At 49.8% G+C, this 17,392-nt stretch overlaps 2 protein-coding genes across 2 annotated transcripts; one reads left to right on the top strand and one right to left on the bottom strand.

Moving 5' to 3' along the window:
- Nucleotides 1-2,407: 2,407 nt before the first annotated feature.
- Nucleotides 2,408-9,578, top strand: LOC118834076 (testis-specific serine/threonine-protein kinase 5-like). The gene is made up of 8 exons (XM_036741521.1): nucleotides 2,408-2,611; nucleotides 4,410-4,517; nucleotides 4,826-5,028; nucleotides 6,550-6,605; nucleotides 7,338-7,470; nucleotides 8,285-8,400; nucleotides 8,758-8,931; nucleotides 9,142-9,578. The coding sequence occupies exons 1-8, from the start codon at nucleotides 2,408-2,410 to the stop codon at nucleotides 9,576-9,578; spliced, it is 1,431 nt and encodes a 476-aa protein (XP_036597416.1).
- A 1,742-nt stretch (nucleotides 9,579-11,320) lies between these two features.
- Nucleotides 11,321-16,928, bottom strand: HGH1 (HGH1 homolog). The gene is made up of 7 exons (XM_036741522.1): nucleotides 16,888-16,928; nucleotides 15,882-16,480; nucleotides 15,477-15,577; nucleotides 15,287-15,385; nucleotides 14,603-14,694; nucleotides 14,384-14,506; nucleotides 11,321-11,643 (listed from the first exon to the last, which is right to left on the bottom strand). Exons 2-7 carry the CDS (start codon nucleotides 16,469-16,471, stop codon nucleotides 11,467-11,469), a joined length of 1,182 nt encoding a protein of 393 aa, XP_036597417.1. The 5' UTR covers nucleotides 16,472-16,480; nucleotides 16,888-16,928; the 3' UTR covers nucleotides 11,321-11,466.
- Nucleotides 16,929-17,392: the final 464 nt, after the last annotated feature.

Below are 17,392 nucleotides of genomic sequence, written 5' to 3'. Positions count from 1 at the left end.
TGTTTTGCTTCCTTATACATATTTGTTACAAGGGCTTTGCTTTTCTTTTTTAAAAAAATGTTGAGGGGAAGGGAATAAACACTTAAATAGTACCTACTGTGTGCTAAGCATTATTTGATTCTCACAATAACTCTATTATATCCATTTTTTTTGGAGGGGGGAGAGAGGTGAGGCAATTGGGGTTAAGTGACTTGCCCAAGGTCACACAGCTAGTAAATGTTAAGTGTCTGAGGTCGAATTTGAACTTAGGTCCTTCTGACTCCAGGGCAATTGCTATATTCACTGCACCACCTAGCTGCCCCATATCCATTTTACTATTGAAGAAACTGAAGCAAACAAAGGTTAAGTGACCTGGCCAAGGTCACACAGCTAGTAAGTGTCTGAGGTCACATTTGAACTCAGGTCCAGCACTCTATCCACTGTACCCCCTAGCTGCTTTGGGTAGGTGAGAGAGGGATAATGTCTACTACGGGGTGGGGGGGGGGTGGAGGGAGGGAGAGAGAGGGACAGAATATTACAGACAACAGAGTAATTTTGAAAGTTATACATTGTGTTTATCATATACTTAAAAAGAAAACAAGCCTTACATAATAGAGATTCACATAATAGAGTTTCATGTACAATTCTCTCCTTTTCTTCCGTTATGATTTATCAAAGTCTTATTTCATTTGGTGTTCAAGTTGGCAATTTTTTTAAAAAAGAAAAAAGTAATAGCATAGTGATTCCTGCTGTCCCCTGGCCTAATCATGTGTTCAGTTCTGAGTAACACATTTCAGGCAGGTCTTTGACACTGAGAGGTACCATGGAACATTAGAAAGAATGCACCCGGAGTCCGAAGACCTATGATCAAATCCAAGCTGTTACTTATATTTATCCTTGGGCACTCTCTCTGATCATTGGTTGTTTTGTCCCATAACCAGGAAGGAATTGGACTAGGTGACCACCATGCTCCCTTCTAGCTCTATACCAATGATCCCATGACAGACTGGTCTGTGTCCAAAAAAGGTGACCAGGATGGGAGGAGACTGGAAGCTAGTATGGGGAACTAACCCATCATAGAATGTTTCTAACCCTAACCCTAATTCTGAGGAACTGGGTAGGTTTAGTCTAGAGAAGGGAACACAGTCTTTGGGGCAGGGGTGGGGGGGAGGAGGGAAGGTATATGATAACTGTTTTTCATATGAAAAAAGCAATGGACTTGTACCAACTTCCACACAAAGCCTCTCCTGATGCTTATGACTGCTAATGTAGTTCTTTCATCCCTCTTTTATTTGTTCTCTTCATATTCAGTCTACATATAATTATATGTGCCTAATATACTTGTAGATGCCTTGCATTTGTTCTATATATACTAGGGCATATACAGGATATATACAAGAAAATACATTATCTGAAGTATATGTGGAATATATGCAAGGAGTAGCAATATATCATCTGGAGTCAGGAAGACCTGAATTTAAATCCCACTTCGAATATTTATTAGCTGTGTGACTCAGGGCAAGTCACTTAATTTCTCTGTGTCTCAGTTTGCTCATCTGTAAACTGGGAGGTTGGACTCTATGGCCTTTAAGGTTCCTTCCAGCTCTAACGATATGATACATACTTGCTGCCTCCCTGACTAAATCAGAAGTTCCCTGAGGGGAGGGATTGTTTCACTTTTGTCTTTTTTAGCCCTTGTGACTTAGTAGGTGCTTAATAAATGCTTGTTGAATGACTGATTTAATTGATTAACTGAAGAGAGAAGAGGGAAAGCTGCAGAGAGGCTCCATAAAAGGAAAAACTTCTTGGCCATCAGAGCTGTCCACAAGTGAAACTGCCAGCCTCAAAGGGCGATGAGCTCCTCGTCTCTGGGGGTCTTCAAGCAGAGGCAGTCAGGGTAACCACTTCTCAGAGATCCCTGTTAAGAATGGATTGAGCCACTGAAGGCCCTTCCAACTCTGAGACTGTGATTCTGGGTGGCTGGTTCACACCTGAGATCAAGTGTTAGCCAGGGAAGGAAGTGCCTCCGGACAATCTCATCGGGCAGTGGTGGGGGACGGGAGCACACAGGGGAAGGCAGCAGAAGCCTGGAGAGAACAATGCAGACCCAAGTTCCAGAACTATAAAGTCAGCTTCTATTCTAGAATCTGCCCCCATACCCAGTCCAACGCCGCAGTAGCACATCCTCCCCAACCAGAGAACTCAGTCCGTGCAAATGCCTAGTCCTTGCCCCTGAGCACAGCGGGGAGCCTGGGTGGCACTTACCTCTGGGACACCTGCGCCGCCCCCAACCCCAACCTCCCGCATATGCGCTGGCTCTAGCCCTGGTCTCTCTGTGGGAGGTCGTGCTGCCCAGCCCCCTGTTTCTCTCTATGACCAGGTGAGCTTGCCAGCTGCCCCACCTTCCCCCTGGATCTCCAGCCACATCATGAAGAGTAGCAGCAAGAGAGATTCAAACCGGCGGGCATTCATGGATCAGGTGCGGGAGTGCCGAGACAATGGCTATCTGCTTTCCTCCAAGAAGATCGGCTCAGGGGCTTTCTCCAAAGTCTACCTGGGCTACGCCACTCATGAGAGAATGCGCCAAAACTACAAGTTGTCCTCTGACCTGCGAGCCAAGTGCCACACCATGGTGAGTGGCTGGGGGAGAGGGAGTGTGGGCTGACAAAGAATGAAGGGCCATCGAAGTGGGTAAGAGGGAACAGCACAATCTCTAAAGCCAGCCAACGCTTCCATCAGGGCTCGACTCTTAGAATCTCAAGAGCAGGAAGGGACCTCATGGGCCGTCTAATTCAAACTGAGCCGGAATGCCCTTGATCGCTTTCTCACCAACATCCAGCATCCACTTGAAGACCTCCAGTACTGGGGGACCCACTAATTTAAGTGGCCCTTTCTTCTTTCAGCAGGCTGGTCCACCTCTCTGCAAATCTTCATAGTCCTCCTTAGACCAAGCATACCCAGTCTGATCCCTCTTCTGTAGGACAAACCTTAAGGCACTTAAAGGCAGCAATCACGTCCCTACATTCTTGTTACTGTTCAGTTGTGTCTGACTTTTCGTGACCCCCATCTGGGGCTTTCTTGGCAAAGGTGTAGGAGCAGTTTGCCACTTCCTTTTGCAGCTCATTTTACAAATGAGGAAACTGAGGCAAATCGGATTAAATGACTTGCCCAGGGTCACATAGCCAGTGAGTGTCCGAGGTTAGATTTGAACTCAGGATAACGAATCTTCCCAACTCCAGACCCAGCTGTCTACCCACTGCACCACCTAGCTGCCCTATTTTCTACTCAAGTCCATTTAACCATTATTTTACTCTGGTGCTACCACATGCCTAGAAGTGGGCTAACAGATGACAATAATGCAGGACATTTAGACTTGAAAACTAACCTGTCCTAAGAGAGAGAGGTAAGTCTCACTCTGCTTGGTCAGGTTCCTCCCATCTGAGGCAACATGCCTGGTTCTGGATGAGCCAGAGAATGCTCAGACTTGAGTGACCAAGATGGCGGGGAGACTAGAAACTACGCCATGTGGATTAGTTGAAGGAACTATACTTGATTTAGCCTGAAGATGGGAAGGCTTAGGAGGGGCATGGTGACTGTCTTAAAACATGGGAAGGGTTTTTCAGATGGAAGAAAGTATCAGACAGAACAAGTGGTAGCTAGTATTTATATAGCATTTTAAGGTTTGCAAATTATCCTTATGATATCTCTGGGTGGTAGATGCTATTTTCTCCATTTTACAGATGAGATAGATGGAGATTAACTGACTTGCCCAGGGTCACAGAGCTAATAAGTATCTGAGGCTAGATTTGAACTCAGGCCTTCCTGATTCCAATCCCAGCTCTCTATTTACTGCATCACCTAGTTGCCTAGGAGGAGAAAAGCAGACTGCAGTGGAAAGAACCCTGCACTTGGAATGATAAGGACCACATTCAAATTCCACCTTTGTTACCTTTCTGTGTTTCTTTGGGCAACTCCCTCTCTTTCTCTCCAGGCCTCTTTTTCCTTTATCCATGAAATGAGGGGTTTCAATCTCTAAGGCTCCTTTTACCTCTAAATCCCATGACCTGGGAGTGTTTAACATGGGAAAGAGAAGGTTTGGGGGCCATGACAACTACCTTCAAATATCTGAAGGCTGTCTAGAGGAAAGGGGGTTCTATCTAGCCCAGGCAGCTCCTGAAAACAAACTAGGGAGAGGATGGAAGGTACAGGGTTCTACAAGGGCAGGTCCTGTCTCTCCCCTTTATTAGTCACTCAACAAACATTTATTAAGCATTTACTATGGGCCAGGCACTGCAAAACAGACTGAGGACATTAAGAATGCTCTTTCCTGAGAGCTTGCTGATCTCAGGATGGCAGGACACACCCTGTCCCAAGGTCCTGGGGGGCCTGTTCTATGTATTTTCCTTTATTCTACTCCCCTCCCCCAACAGGTGGCCATTAAGATAATATCTACAGCCGAAGCCCCCTTAGAGTACTCCCGGAAGTTCCTTCCCAGAGAGATCTACTCACTCAATGCCACCTATAAGCACCTCAATGTGGTGAGCTAGGGAGGGGGCACAGGGAGGGAAGAGGGAGTGTGATTCCTTGCACACTAATTTCCCATCTCCCAGAGATGCAGCTTTTGTGAAGCCACCACATCCTCACCTCAACCCCTAAAGTTCCTTGCTCAGACCTGATCAGCCAAATCCTCTCCCCAATCCCCCAAGGCTAAGCACCCCAGCTCCTCTAACACTTGGGGTTTGGGCTGCCCCCTCTCACTTTCTTTGTCTGGACCCAGTTCAGCCCTGCCTCTTAGAAATATGCCCAGAGTGAGGCCTAAGGGGGATGGATGTCCCCTGGGGAACAGATTCAGCTTTATGAGACTTACCGGAACAGCCAGCGCTCATACCTTGTTCTGGAGCTTGCATCGCGAGGAGACCTGCTGGAGCACATCAATGCCACATCGGATCGGCGCTGTTGCCCCGGGCTGGAGGAGGAGGAGGCCAGAAGGCTCTTCCGACAGCTTGTCAGTGCTGTGGCCCACTGCCACAATGTGGGCATTGTTCATCGGTGAGGGAGGGAGCCCCAGAGACCTGCCCCCAGCTGCCCCACCACTCCCCGACACATACACTCTGCCCCAGGTTCCATATACCAACCTCGATTCCAGAGTCAGCCCTGTGTGGCTTCCCTCCCTCCAGACTCTCTGCCAGACCAAGAGGAGCTTTAGCATCCTGGTCATATTCATCACTGATCTCACTCTGCCCTAGAGTCTAGCCCTTGCTTTAACCCCAGACTCTGTCACAACCCTCAAGTCCACAAATGTTTAAGAGCTTACCTATGTGCCAGATACTATACTAGGTGCTGCGAATTTCAAAGATAAAAACAAAATAATCTCTGTGGTCAAGGATCTTACAGTGTCCTGGGGTGGGGATCCTCCTTGTATACAAATAAGTAAAACAAAGGATTCAAGGAGCATTAACTAATGTAGGAGGGTATAGGGGAAATCAGGGAAGGCTTCATGAAGGAGATGGGTCTCTGAGATGGGCCTTGATGAAGCTAAGGACTCTGAAAGATGGAGTGCGGGAGGTAGAGGGAAAGCTTGTTTGAATGCATGAAGATGTCTGATGGAATGTTAAGCTCACGGCCTATTTTGGCTGGAACCCAGAGAATAAGATGATGAGCCTTATGAAATAAGGAGAAAAGATGAGTTAGAGCAAGATTGTGGAAGTCTTTAAAAGAGGGGGAAGGGGGATAGGGAAAAGGGAGTCAGGGAGACCCAAGTTCAAATCTAGCCTCATGGGGATAATAATAGCACCTGCCTCCCAGTGTTGTTGAGATCAAATGAAATAACCATTGTAAAGCAGTGCCCGGCACACATGCTGGGTACTATGATAAGCTATTAAAAACATCTCGTTCGATCCTCACAACAATCTTGAGGGCAGCTGCTAAGTGGAGGGGTTTATCCCTTATCCTAGAGGCAATAGGGAGTAATTGAAGGTTGGGGTCAATAGGATATGGTTAGAAGTGCGCTTGGGCAGTTTTATATATTGGGGACAGTTTTTAGGGAAGGACAGAAGATGAAAGAGAGGGACTAAGTGGTAGGGCCAAGTCCCCAGGGGAGAAGTCGGAGGACAGACCAGAGCATGGATGTGGAAGATCCTGACCCCAGATCCCATCCCATCCTTTGCCACAGCCTGACACCACTCTTTGTTGTTGTTTGGTCATGTCCAACGTTTTGTGACCCTGTTTGGAGTTTTCTTGGCAAAGATACTGGAGTGGTTCGCCATTTCCTTCACCAACTCATTTTACAGATAAGGAAACAGAGGCAAACAGGGTGAAGTGACTTGTTCAGGGTCATACGGCTAGTGTCTGAGGCTGGATTTGAACTCAGAAAGAGGAATCTTCCTAGCCCAGGTCTGGTACTCTCTGCACTATGGTGCCACCTAGCCACTCAAACACCTCTCTCTATCCTCCATCAGACCTGGCATTTGGTCTTAGGCCTAACCGTCAGAATTGCCCCTGGCCTCCAACTCCCAGCCAGCCCCAACTCCCGACCCCAGCCTCCATCTCCCTTCCTCTTTGTCTTGGCAGGGATCTAAAGTGTGAGAACATCCTGCTGGATGATCGAGGGTTTGTGAAGCTTACTGGTAAGACCCTCCTCCTGTTCAGCCTTTTCAAAAGACTAAGCCCCCTCCCCTGCAACCCAGGCTCTTCTATCACTGTGACAGGACCTCCTCCCTTTCCCTTTTGGATTTTGTCACAACATAAAGCACAAACTGACCAAAGACAGAATGAAATAAAAAGCAACCTCTGGAGGTCACTCACTCCTGGATGTCTTCAAGCAAAGACTGGGTGACCAGTTGTTAGGGAGGGAACCGTCTTTCAGAAAGAGGCTGAGCTAAGAAGGCCTGGGAGGTCCTATCCACGTTGGGTTCCTGTGACACTCTCTCTGACAGAGGTTAAAACTCCCACATCTCCCAAGTCTCATTGATTGTCATAGACATTCACTGAGCCTGATGGTAGCATAGACCTAAGGTTCTTAGCCTGGGGCCCATGGACAAGGTTTCTGAAATATTTTGAAAACTATTTCAATGTAATTGGTTTCCTTTGTATTTTATTTTATGAATTTAAAAACACATTCGGACAAGGGGCACCTGGGCCTTGACAGATTAGGACGCAAAAAGGTAAAGAACCTCTGACACAAATGTTGAGGAAGGTCGAGGAAGATTTGTCTCCCCTTGAAGCAGCCCCTCTTCTGTTCCTAGTCCTCACCCCCTGAGCTGTCCTCATCATTCAGAGTCATCCTCACCAAACCCTCCTTTACCCCTCCCCTCCTCTGCCCCATTTCTGCTCCCCCACTCCCACCCTGCCCCCCTCAGACTTTGGCTTTGCCAATCGGACTGCAGTGAAGAATTCTCTGCTGAGCACATTCTGTGGCTCTGTGGCCTACACAGCCCCTGAGATCCTCATGAGCAAGAAGTATAATGGTGAACAGGCCGACCTGTGGAGCCTGTGAGTGACAAAGCAGTGGGGGCCCCAGGAGAGAGGCTTGGGGGCAGAGGAGAGAGCCCCAAGATCACAGGGAGCACAGGAGGATGGCAAGGCAGCCCTGGGAAATAGGGAGCAGGGAAGCAAGTCCCACAAAAACTAGGACTGTGAGCCCTGGAGGAATCAAGAGTGCAGGAGAAAAAGCTCCAGGGGGAAAATATAAACAACATGGCAAGGAATTTAGTGGGAACAGTGTAAGGGGCAAGGCCTCTCAACAAAGAACAGAACAACCTCTAGGGACTAGAGTGGGGGGCCGGGGCATGGCTGGGGAGTGAGTCCCAAGAGGGGGCAGGGAAGTGGGCCTAGTAGGACCGAGGGAGATGAGGGGGAGGAGGAAGTAGAACCCATTCATAGGATCACAGACTCAGGCCTGGAGGGAATCTTAGAAGTCATCTGGCCCACTCAGGCACCCTGGGTTTGGATCTTGGCTCCAACCCTAGAGGTGTGACCTTGGGCAAGTGACTGACTTCTGGGCACCTTGGTAAAATACCTGCAAGACTATGTCACCATTGTGAGGAAAACCCTTTGTAAGTCAGTAAGGACAAAGTGGGGGTGGAGGTAGAGGGCCTCACCCCCAAGTTTCTTCTCCGGGCCCAGGTTCACCAGCCATGTGACCCAGAGGATCAGCACCCTGGGCTTTCCCCAGTTTCACTTTTCCCCTCTGTAATTAGGGGCAATACTGCTCTAATACCTACCTCACAGGGTTGTTTCGAGGAAAGCTCTTTGTAAAAATAGGGGGCTTGGGACAATGGTGACGACAGGTCTGTTCCTTGTGCAGTGGCGTGATCCTCTACGCCATGGTGACAGGGAAGCTGCCCTTCAAGGAGAGACAACCCCATAAAATGCTGCACCTCATGCGCCAGAGCCTGGCCTTCCGGCCCAGCCTGTCCCAAGGTAACCTGGTTTTAATGGATTCAGAGCGAGAGGACCTAGTTTAAACCCTATCTCTGCCACTTGGTAGCCATGGGGCAAGATACTCCTCTTTTCTAGACCTGTTTTCCTCCTCAGTAAAAGGAAATGGATTAGAGAAGGCGCTAATGTCCCTTCTAGCTCTTAAGTCCTCCCCTTCTTGCCCACCCCGGTTGGAGGCAGGGAGCCAGGGGCAGGAGGAGGTACACAGGAATGTTCTAACTGGCCACAGTGATGATGGTAGCATGGGAGTGGGGAGGGCAGGGCTAGAAGGGGAGCTAATCCTGCCAAAGGCATGACACTCCCACCCCAACATTCCCTTCCACCTAACCCTCCACCCAGAGTGCCAGGACCTGATCCAGGGTCTGCTCCAGTTACGGCCGAGAGCCCGGCTGGGCCTGCAGCAGGTGGCTTCCCACTGCTGGATGCTGCCTGCATCCCATGCCCTGTTCCACAATGTGCTCAGTACGACGCCAGGGGCTGAGGAGAAAGCTCTGAGGGGTGAGCTGGCATCAGGTAACTTCTCCCATACACTTGCTTACCGAGCCCAGAGCTAGAACTCCCCTCTACCCACAGCAGAGCCCCTCTTCCCCTCCAAGCCACTACCTCTTGAGGTGCCTCTACTCCTCCTCCCAAAAGCCAAATCCTTCTTTCCTAGGCCCCTCCTTTGCTTAGCCTTGACCCTGTCACCCGGGGGGCCCCCTCACTCCCCACTCTGTGTTATAGAGGAATTGGAGGGACCTGAACCACAGGACGAGGAAGCAGGAACACTGACCCCTGCAACCATAAAGATGCTTGAGGGGCCCTCTGAGGCGAGCCCTGAGCAGGCCCCAACGAGCGAGCTGTCAGCACCGGCCCTGCTCCGGCCACCCACTTCCCTCCTCCAGCTCCCATCTCCTCAGCTGGCACAACATTTGAGTCCAGGTCCGGGTCCTGGACCTTCGTCCCCACCCGCTCGCCCTCCATCAATAGGTCGGCCTAGCATACTGGCCAGCCTGAAGCCTAATTTCCACAAGACTGGGAACTTGCCATCATGGGGAGGAATGGGGCCCCGGGGCCCTTCAGGGGGCAGCCTAGCCCAGCCCAGCGCTTCCCGGCAGATTCTGTCCCTCTACTCCATGTCTGTGATTCGGAAAGCCCCGCTGCACCGCCTGGTCAACTGAGGGAAGGGAAGGGGTTGGATTGGGTAAGGGGAGTGGGGACAGGGGCCAGATAAAGTATTTATTCTGTCAGAGCTGCTGGAGATGTCTCTGGGGAGGGCTGGTGGGAAGCAGCACATGGCATTCTTGTGTGCCCTGCCCTGGACCAGGAATTGGAGGGAAAGGAGAGGCAGTCTCCCTCTAACCTAGGGAGGGCTCCAGTCAGACATAGGCCCAGCTCACATGCAACCTCCTCAGAGAATCAGAGTAGTAGGAATGGACACCAAAGGCCACCTAGATGGACCTCCCCAAACCACAACAGCCCTCCCTCCCATGAAACCTTCCACAAAGTTCTCAGCTAAAAGTGATTTTCTCCTACTAATTCTAATAGAACTTCATTTGTAGGCACTTGAGAGAAAAGTAGTGAGCGCTAATAACTCCCATGGGTTCACCCAGAAAAGGTTATATAGGATTAACCTCATTTCCATTTTCGATAGAGTTACTGGACTGCCAAGTCAGGGGAAAGTAAGACATAGTACAAAGGATCCCTACAATCTTCATGCAGTTTTAAGTTACGAAAGCTGTACTGACTTTAAAACTGCATGAAAACTTTTGAGATCCCTTGAATTATGCCTGGATTCCTGGAAAACACTTTACAAAGTCTTTCACATTATGTTTGTGGACAAACCTGAGGTGGACAATACCGCAGCTAGGGAGATTCAGACCAGCAGAACACCCAGGCCAAGAGCAGTGACTAATAGGACTGTGGTCACTGTGGGAAAGCTTGTGTTCTTGGTCTTATGCTGTTCTACATTTTTAACCAATGATCTAGATGAAGTCATAGAAGCAATGTCGATCGGACTTAGAGATGATGATGATGATGATGATGATGATGATGATGTGGCTGAGAGGGATTTGAAAAGGCTGGAAGAATGAACTGAATCAACATGACATTTAATAGGAATAAATGTAAACTCCTAGTCTTGGGCTCAAAACATCAACCACACAGAGGAGGGAAAAGGGAGGAGGGAGGAGGAAGAGGCATGGATTTAAGCCAACAGTGTGTAAAAAAGATTTGGGAATATAAATAATACGACATGGAATGCTTATTGATAAAGACACAGTGTCCAGGACTAGGGAGGTGATGGCCCCACTGTCCACTCCTCTACTGTGACCACCTTTGGTGTTCAGATTTGAGCACCACATTTTACAAAAGATATTAATGAATAGACCCATGAAGAGAAGGTCCACCAGGATAGAGAAAGGACCATGACATAGGAACTGGTGAAAGAAACCAGGTGGGGAGGAGGAAGACAGCTACAGCAATGATGACATTAGAACTGTCTTCCAATATTCAAAGGGTGGGTCACAAAAAGACTTGCTCTGCTTGGCCCCAGAATGAGGGGGCAGCATTAGGAGTAGTGAGAAAGTCTGTAGTGAGAGGCAAATTCCAGCTTATGAGAAGGAACAACTTTCCAACTTGAAGAGCTCTCCAAAAGAATGCGATGCCTCGGAAATAGGCCTAGCCAATGGTCTTGTGTCTGAAGGTGCACTATGATAGCTTCGTTCTAGGGGACTAAAGTTTTAACCATACAACAGGACACCTCAAACTGTAAGCACCTCAGGAGTGTTCCCAGTTCATTCGTAACACCTGGCTTGGGTCAGGAGTTACATTACCAGATTCTCATCAAGTTGAAGTGGGGAGAGAGAGGCAGTAGGGAGACACTGACAAAGTCCAGGCTTTGCCCACCCAAGGAAAGAAAGACTGAAGCGAAAGAAGCTGGTTTATCAAGCACGGTAGCCCAGTAGCCTGGACACCAACCTCAAGTGTGTCTACCAGTCACAAGATCCCTATGGTCAAGGGACAAGGAGGGATGGGGGAGGTCCAGGGCCCCAGTGTGGGGAGAAGACATCAGCTAGGTCCCAGACCATCCAGCCTGCTAGGGCTCTGCAATGCCTCTTCTCGCTCCTGCTGAAGCTGCTGCTGCTCTTGCTGGTCCAGCTGCTGCAACCTCTGCTCTACATCTGGGGGGACACTGACTTCTAGCAGGTTTTCCATGCCTGCCTCTGGCTCATCCCCAATCAGTACCTGCCCAGGCACAGGGAAAAGGGGATATCATGGGTTTAGGCCTAGAGATGTAATGCACAGGTTGGGGGCTCCCACAAAGTTATAGGACTTAGGCTATAGGCTTAGGACTTAGCAACATGGAGGTAGAGGGAATGAAAATGGGTGAGGGCAAGGGAAAAGGCCTAGACATTTAGAGCTGTCTTCAAAAGAGTGTTCAAAAAGTCACAGAGGAGAGAGACACCGCTTATGAGGGAGGGCTTGGGGCCAGGTAAGGATCAAGACAAGTTACTGTGCTCAGAAGAAATACTCAGCCCTGGGCCCAGGTAGGTAGCTCAGTGGCTAGCATAGGAGGGGCTCAAGGGCTTGGTCCCAGGGTTCCCCTGTCAGGGGTGGAGAACCCGTGGTCTCGAGGCCACATGTGGCCTTCTAGGTTCTTGGGTGCGGCTTTTTGACTGAGTCCAAGTTTTATAGAACAAATCCTTTTATTAGGGAATTTGTTCTGTGAAGTTTGGATTCAGTCAAAGGCCACAGGTTCTCCACCCCTGTCCCACCTCCTATCACCAGGCATCTCTTGCCAAACTTCAGGTCTATATAATTCCCTACCACCAGCCTCCTGCATTCTTATTCAAGGGTCACTGAACAGAACTGGAGGCCGCACAATGATGCTAAGTACCTTATAAATTCATGTCATCCCAACTCAGCTGGGCCCACACAAGGCAGTTCTTTTATTCCTCCCTCACTGATTTCCTATCTATCCACAGAAGTTGTTCCAAACCTCTTCCCTCTTCAAGCTTCCCACAAGTCCCCTTTCTCCTCTGTCAGCTGCACACCTTGCCTCTTACTTTACTGAGAAAATCTGAGACCATTTCATGTAAGCTCCCTCTTCTCCCCTTCTCTTCATCTCAGAAGCAACTGATATCTTTCCCCATCCTATCCTCCATCCCCCAAGTCTCTGACAATGAAATGGCTCTTCTCCTTGCCAAGACCAACTCCTCTACCATAATTATGCCCTTGGTCCCATTTCCATCCCCTATTGTTCAGCAGATCTCTCTCTCTCCTGGCTCTACTGCCTTCCCTCCCCTATCTCCTTCCCTACTGCCTTCAAACATACCCAATTCTCTCCCCCTCCTAAAGAAAATAACCCTTCACTGGACCCTATCATCCCCTCAGACTATCGTCATGTCTCTCCCTGCTTTGTCAATGAAATTCCTAGAAAATGCTGTCTACACTTGCTTCCTCTCCTCTCACTTCGAAGACTCCTCAACCCTTTGCAATCTGGCTTCCAAGTTCATCCTCATCACACTTGATTGACACTGCTTTCTTTAAAGTTGCCAACAACCTCAACCAGCAAATCTGATGATTTCTTCTCATTCCTCAACCTTCTTGATCTCTGTGGCATCTGACCCTGTTGACCACCCTCTCCTCCCGGACACTCTCTCCTCTCTGGGTTTTCATGATATTACTCTCCTGTCTCACTTCTCCTCAGTCTCCTTTGGGGGCTTGTTATATGATGCCCCCTCACTGTGAACATTCCCCAACTTCCTCTTCTCTATGCTCTCTCCCTTGGGAACCTCATGAACTCCCAAGAGCTTCATCATCTCTATAAAAACGACTCACAAAGATCTACAAATCTGGCATCTATATTTCCATGTCCTCGTCTCTCCCTGAATTTCATCCCATAAGGCCAAGTGGACATTTAAAAATGGATGTCCCAGAGACATATCCAAAACTGAACTCGTTATCTTTCCTTCAAAACCTTTCCCACTTTCAGACTTTACTATTTCTATAAAAGGCACTGCTATCCTTCCAGTCTTCAGGGTTAACCTCATTGACTCATTCTTCTTCACCTCATGCACTCAACGAGATGCCAAATTCTGCCTTTTTTACCTTTACATTGTTTTGCATCATACCCCCTTTCTCCACTCACAAAGGTGTCACCATGGTCAGACTCTCATCACCTCTCCTTGATTACTGCAACCTCCTAATTAGTCTCTCAGCCTGAAGTAGGATAGACTACAGTCTATCCTACAAGTAGCTGCCAAAGTAATTTTCCTTAAGTACTTAAGAACTGATCCTATCACTCTTCTGCTCAACAAACCCCAGTGGCCCCCTATTACCTCTAGGGCCTCTGTATGGCTTTTAAATCTCTTCCCATCTTTCCAGTTTTATTGGAGACTCCCTCTCACACTCTTTGATCCCATCTTTTTCTCTGCTCCTCCATTCCATCTCCCAATATGCTTTTGCACTGGCCGTCTCACCCACAATTGGGATGAACTTCTTCCTCACCTTTGCCTCAAAGAACCTCTCCCTTCCGCCAAGTCAAAGCTTAAGTACTTCCTTCTGCAAGAAGCCTTTTTTGATCCCACAACTACTAGTGCCCTACTTCCAAAATCATCTTATATTTAACTTTGCACATATGTATATTTATTAATTTTATATTTATTCCTTATCTATTTGTGTGTGTCCTTGTTGTCTTTCCCATTGGACTCTAAGATCCTCACAAGGAAAGACTGTTTCATTTTAGTCGTTGAACACATAGAGCCTAGCACAGTGCCTGGCACACAGTAGGGGCCTAATAGATGCTTACTGACTGATTGCTAAGGCAGGCCTGCACAACATACCGCCCTCCCAAAGTGGCCCTCGGGACATATGTTGTGAAAGTCTGCTCCAAGGGGTTCAGATCCGATTATAGAACTTGGAAGGGAGAAAGTCTCCAGAGATGAGGATGAGCTCTTAGACCATCTCCGGCCCTCCCACTCACCTGAATGAGTTTCTCACAGGCCAGCCGGACATTAGGGTCACGTTCCCAGTTATGCAGCTCCCTAAGCACTAGGTAAGCCCCTTGATCCTTCACCAGCTTCCGTCCAGGAGCTGTGGCTGTGAGCTACAGGGAAACCAGGAAGGTTAGGGGACCCAGTCTCATCAGGCAGGGGAAGGGTGCAGGCAGATCCCTGAGGCCCCTGGGACTTGCCCCACTCACCAGCATAATGGTCTCAATGAGCATCTTTCGGATGTCAGCATCTGGCTCACGCTCCTTTTCTGGGGGCAGGTACTGCAGGTCTATTGGCAATCCTAGGGAGGCCATGGATCTGACTTCCTGGATGCACCCCAAGTCTCCCATGTCAGGGATACAAGGGGCCTGGCCAACAGCCAGGAGACCAAGGTTCCAGTCCAGCCTCTGACCATGGCTCACTACAGGACTTTGGGCAAGTCCCTTACCTTCTCTAGGTCTTTTTCCTTTCTTTTTTTGGGGGGGGTGGTGGTAAAAAGGGGAACCACAGTAATAAGCATTTATTGAGTGGTTAATATGTGCCACGCACTGCGCTAAGCACTTTACAGATATTTCATTTGATTATCACAACAACCCTGGGAAGTAGGTGCTATTATCTCCACTTTACAGATAAGGACAATGAAGCCAACAGGACTAAGTGACTTGTCCAGGGTCACTTAGCTAGTGTTTGAGGCTGGATTTGAATTCAGGTCTTCTTGACTCCAGGCCCAGAGCTCTATCTACCATGCCACCCAGCTGCTCCAAACCTCTCTGGGGCTACTCAGTGTGGTTAAGGCTCTTCCTAGTTCTAACACTGCAGGATCCTTAGGGTTCTAACAAAATCCCCAGAAACACCCCATCCCCAACCCCAATACCACCACCAGCCCTGCTCACGATCCATCTCATCTTCTGAGAACTCTTCTGGGCCAGCCAGTGGCATCAGCAGGAAGGTAAGCAGTTCTACTTGGGGACCCAGGAGCCATTCATGGGAACCTAGAGGAATGGGGATCCTATGAGGGACCCTGATCTCCCTTTTCCCCCTCCCCTCCTCCTTTGATTCCCTTAAAACCTCTGAGCTACTCACGGTGCTCAAAGCAGCAGTTCCTCAGCGTGCCCACAACCCCCATCCTTCGAACGGCAGAGTCTGGGCAGTGGATGAGGGGCAGGAGACGCTGGATCAGATGCCTGGGAAGATAGAGGATGCATCCTCAGGACAAAGATGCATTCACCTCCTCTTTCAGTAATTCACATTTTCCGCCTCCCAACATATCCACATGATTTACAAACATTTATTAAAACGACTACTGTAAGCACAATTATGCTCAGCTGAGTGGGCAGAAGACGCCAATACAAGTCTAAATTAACAACTGCAGACCTATCCTTACCTCTTAGCCAGGACCCTTTCCAGCACACACCCACAGGGGCCCACCTCTTCCCCAACCCATTCCAAGGATTCAAGCTCCCATCTTTCCTCCTTCTCTTCCCCCACCTGTTTGGATCCAACAAGAAGTCTCGGGCTTCTGGTAGTTGGCTGAGGTTGGAAAGCAGTGATGCCAGGTAGTGGAGTGGGGCATGGGGGTTATAGCCTGGGGTGGTCAAGGCAGTCACAAGGCGGGCCAGGCCGGGTTCCTGATATGTCTTGTCGCTGGCAGACTCCAAGCCGCCGTCCTCCAACAGCTCCCTGAAGGCCCCTGCCTCCCGGCTCAGGTTGGCCAGCGCAGCTGCTGCCTCTCCAGCCCAGGGCCAGTTTGGGGCTAGTGCCCGGGCCAGCAGCTGGCTAGGGAGACCAGGCAGTGCAGCCAGCAGAGAGCCGTGGATACTGGGTTCTGCACACAAGTTCACCAGGGTCCGCCAGGCATCTCCCACGGCCCCTGCCGCCGCCCCAGGAGGGGCCTCTAAGAGTTTTGCCAATGCCTGCAGCAACCCTTTCTGTGATGCCAGCAGTGACCGGCCAGTTTCGGACCCGGTCAGTCCCAGGACATAGCGGGCTGCCTCTGCCTGGATGTTTGGCGGGGAACCTTGGGTCAGAAAGGTCACGAACTCCTGCGCCACATCCGCTATCTCCAGACGGGACTCCATACCGCTCACCTGGGTGGGGGGGGGGGGGGCGGCGTGTGTGACACATACACGTGACTGAGGCCGTCTTTCATGCCTATTGCCTCAGGACTGCCTCCTCCAGAAAGCTGCAGAACCTAGTTCACAGCAGCTGGAAGGGACCTTGGGTACCAGCTCCTCTTTCATTAGGAGGCCGGGGGATGGATCGACCATCTAACCCTTTTTCCTGTACCCCACGCCCGCCCCCACCCCGGGAAGCTCTTACAGGGTCCCTTCCCAGGCTGGGTTTTCTCCTCCCCTACCTCCCCTAAAGCCCCAGCACAGAACGAGACGTGCTCCTCACCCCAGGACCCAGGAGGCCGAGCCTGGATGGGGTGGGCAGAGGCCAAGTGTACCGCAGGGGCGCCTCCCCGCCCCAGCCCCAGTGCTAGCCCCTTTACCTCCAGGTAGCCGCAGCAGCCACACCGCCATATGCGCCCAAGCACAGCCAATGGGAAGTAACCGCGCCTGGGGGAAGGGGCGGGGCAAGCTGAAGCGTCTGACCAATCAGAATTGCCCACTGAGGCCGAGGGACGCGAGCAGCATTGTGGGGGGTGTAGTTTCTAGAGAGGAAGCTAGAGCGTGGTGTAACGTTATCAGGGAGCTAGGGCTTCCGGCTCCAATTGGGTCTGTAGGCTGGTGGACCTCGTAGGTTTTCTGAATGGGAGACAGCATCTCACCTGGCCACCTTCTCCGTTCTAAGGACTTCCACTGACATATATGGTGCCTTCTTTGATTCTCATTTTGTAATTCAAGAAACTGAGGCTGAGAGAAGTTGATTTGCCCCGGGGTCACCCAGCTGGTAAATGTCTAAGGCAGGACTTGAGCTCTGGTCTTGCTGACTCCCCAAGTCCATCATTCTATCCATTAAGCCACTTCGCTGCCTCATGTACAACTAGATAGTAA

The sequence above is a fragment of the Trichosurus vulpecula genome, chromosome 1 (assembly GCF_011100635.1).
Source record: "Trichosurus vulpecula isolate mTriVul1 chromosome 1, mTriVul1.pri, whole genome shotgun sequence".
NCBI classification, from domain to species: domain Eukaryota; kingdom Metazoa; phylum Chordata; class Mammalia; order Diprotodontia; family Phalangeridae; genus Trichosurus; species Trichosurus vulpecula.
The sequence above is the reverse complement of the archived record's forward strand: the minus strand, read 5'-3'. Positions and strand labels throughout refer to the sequence as shown.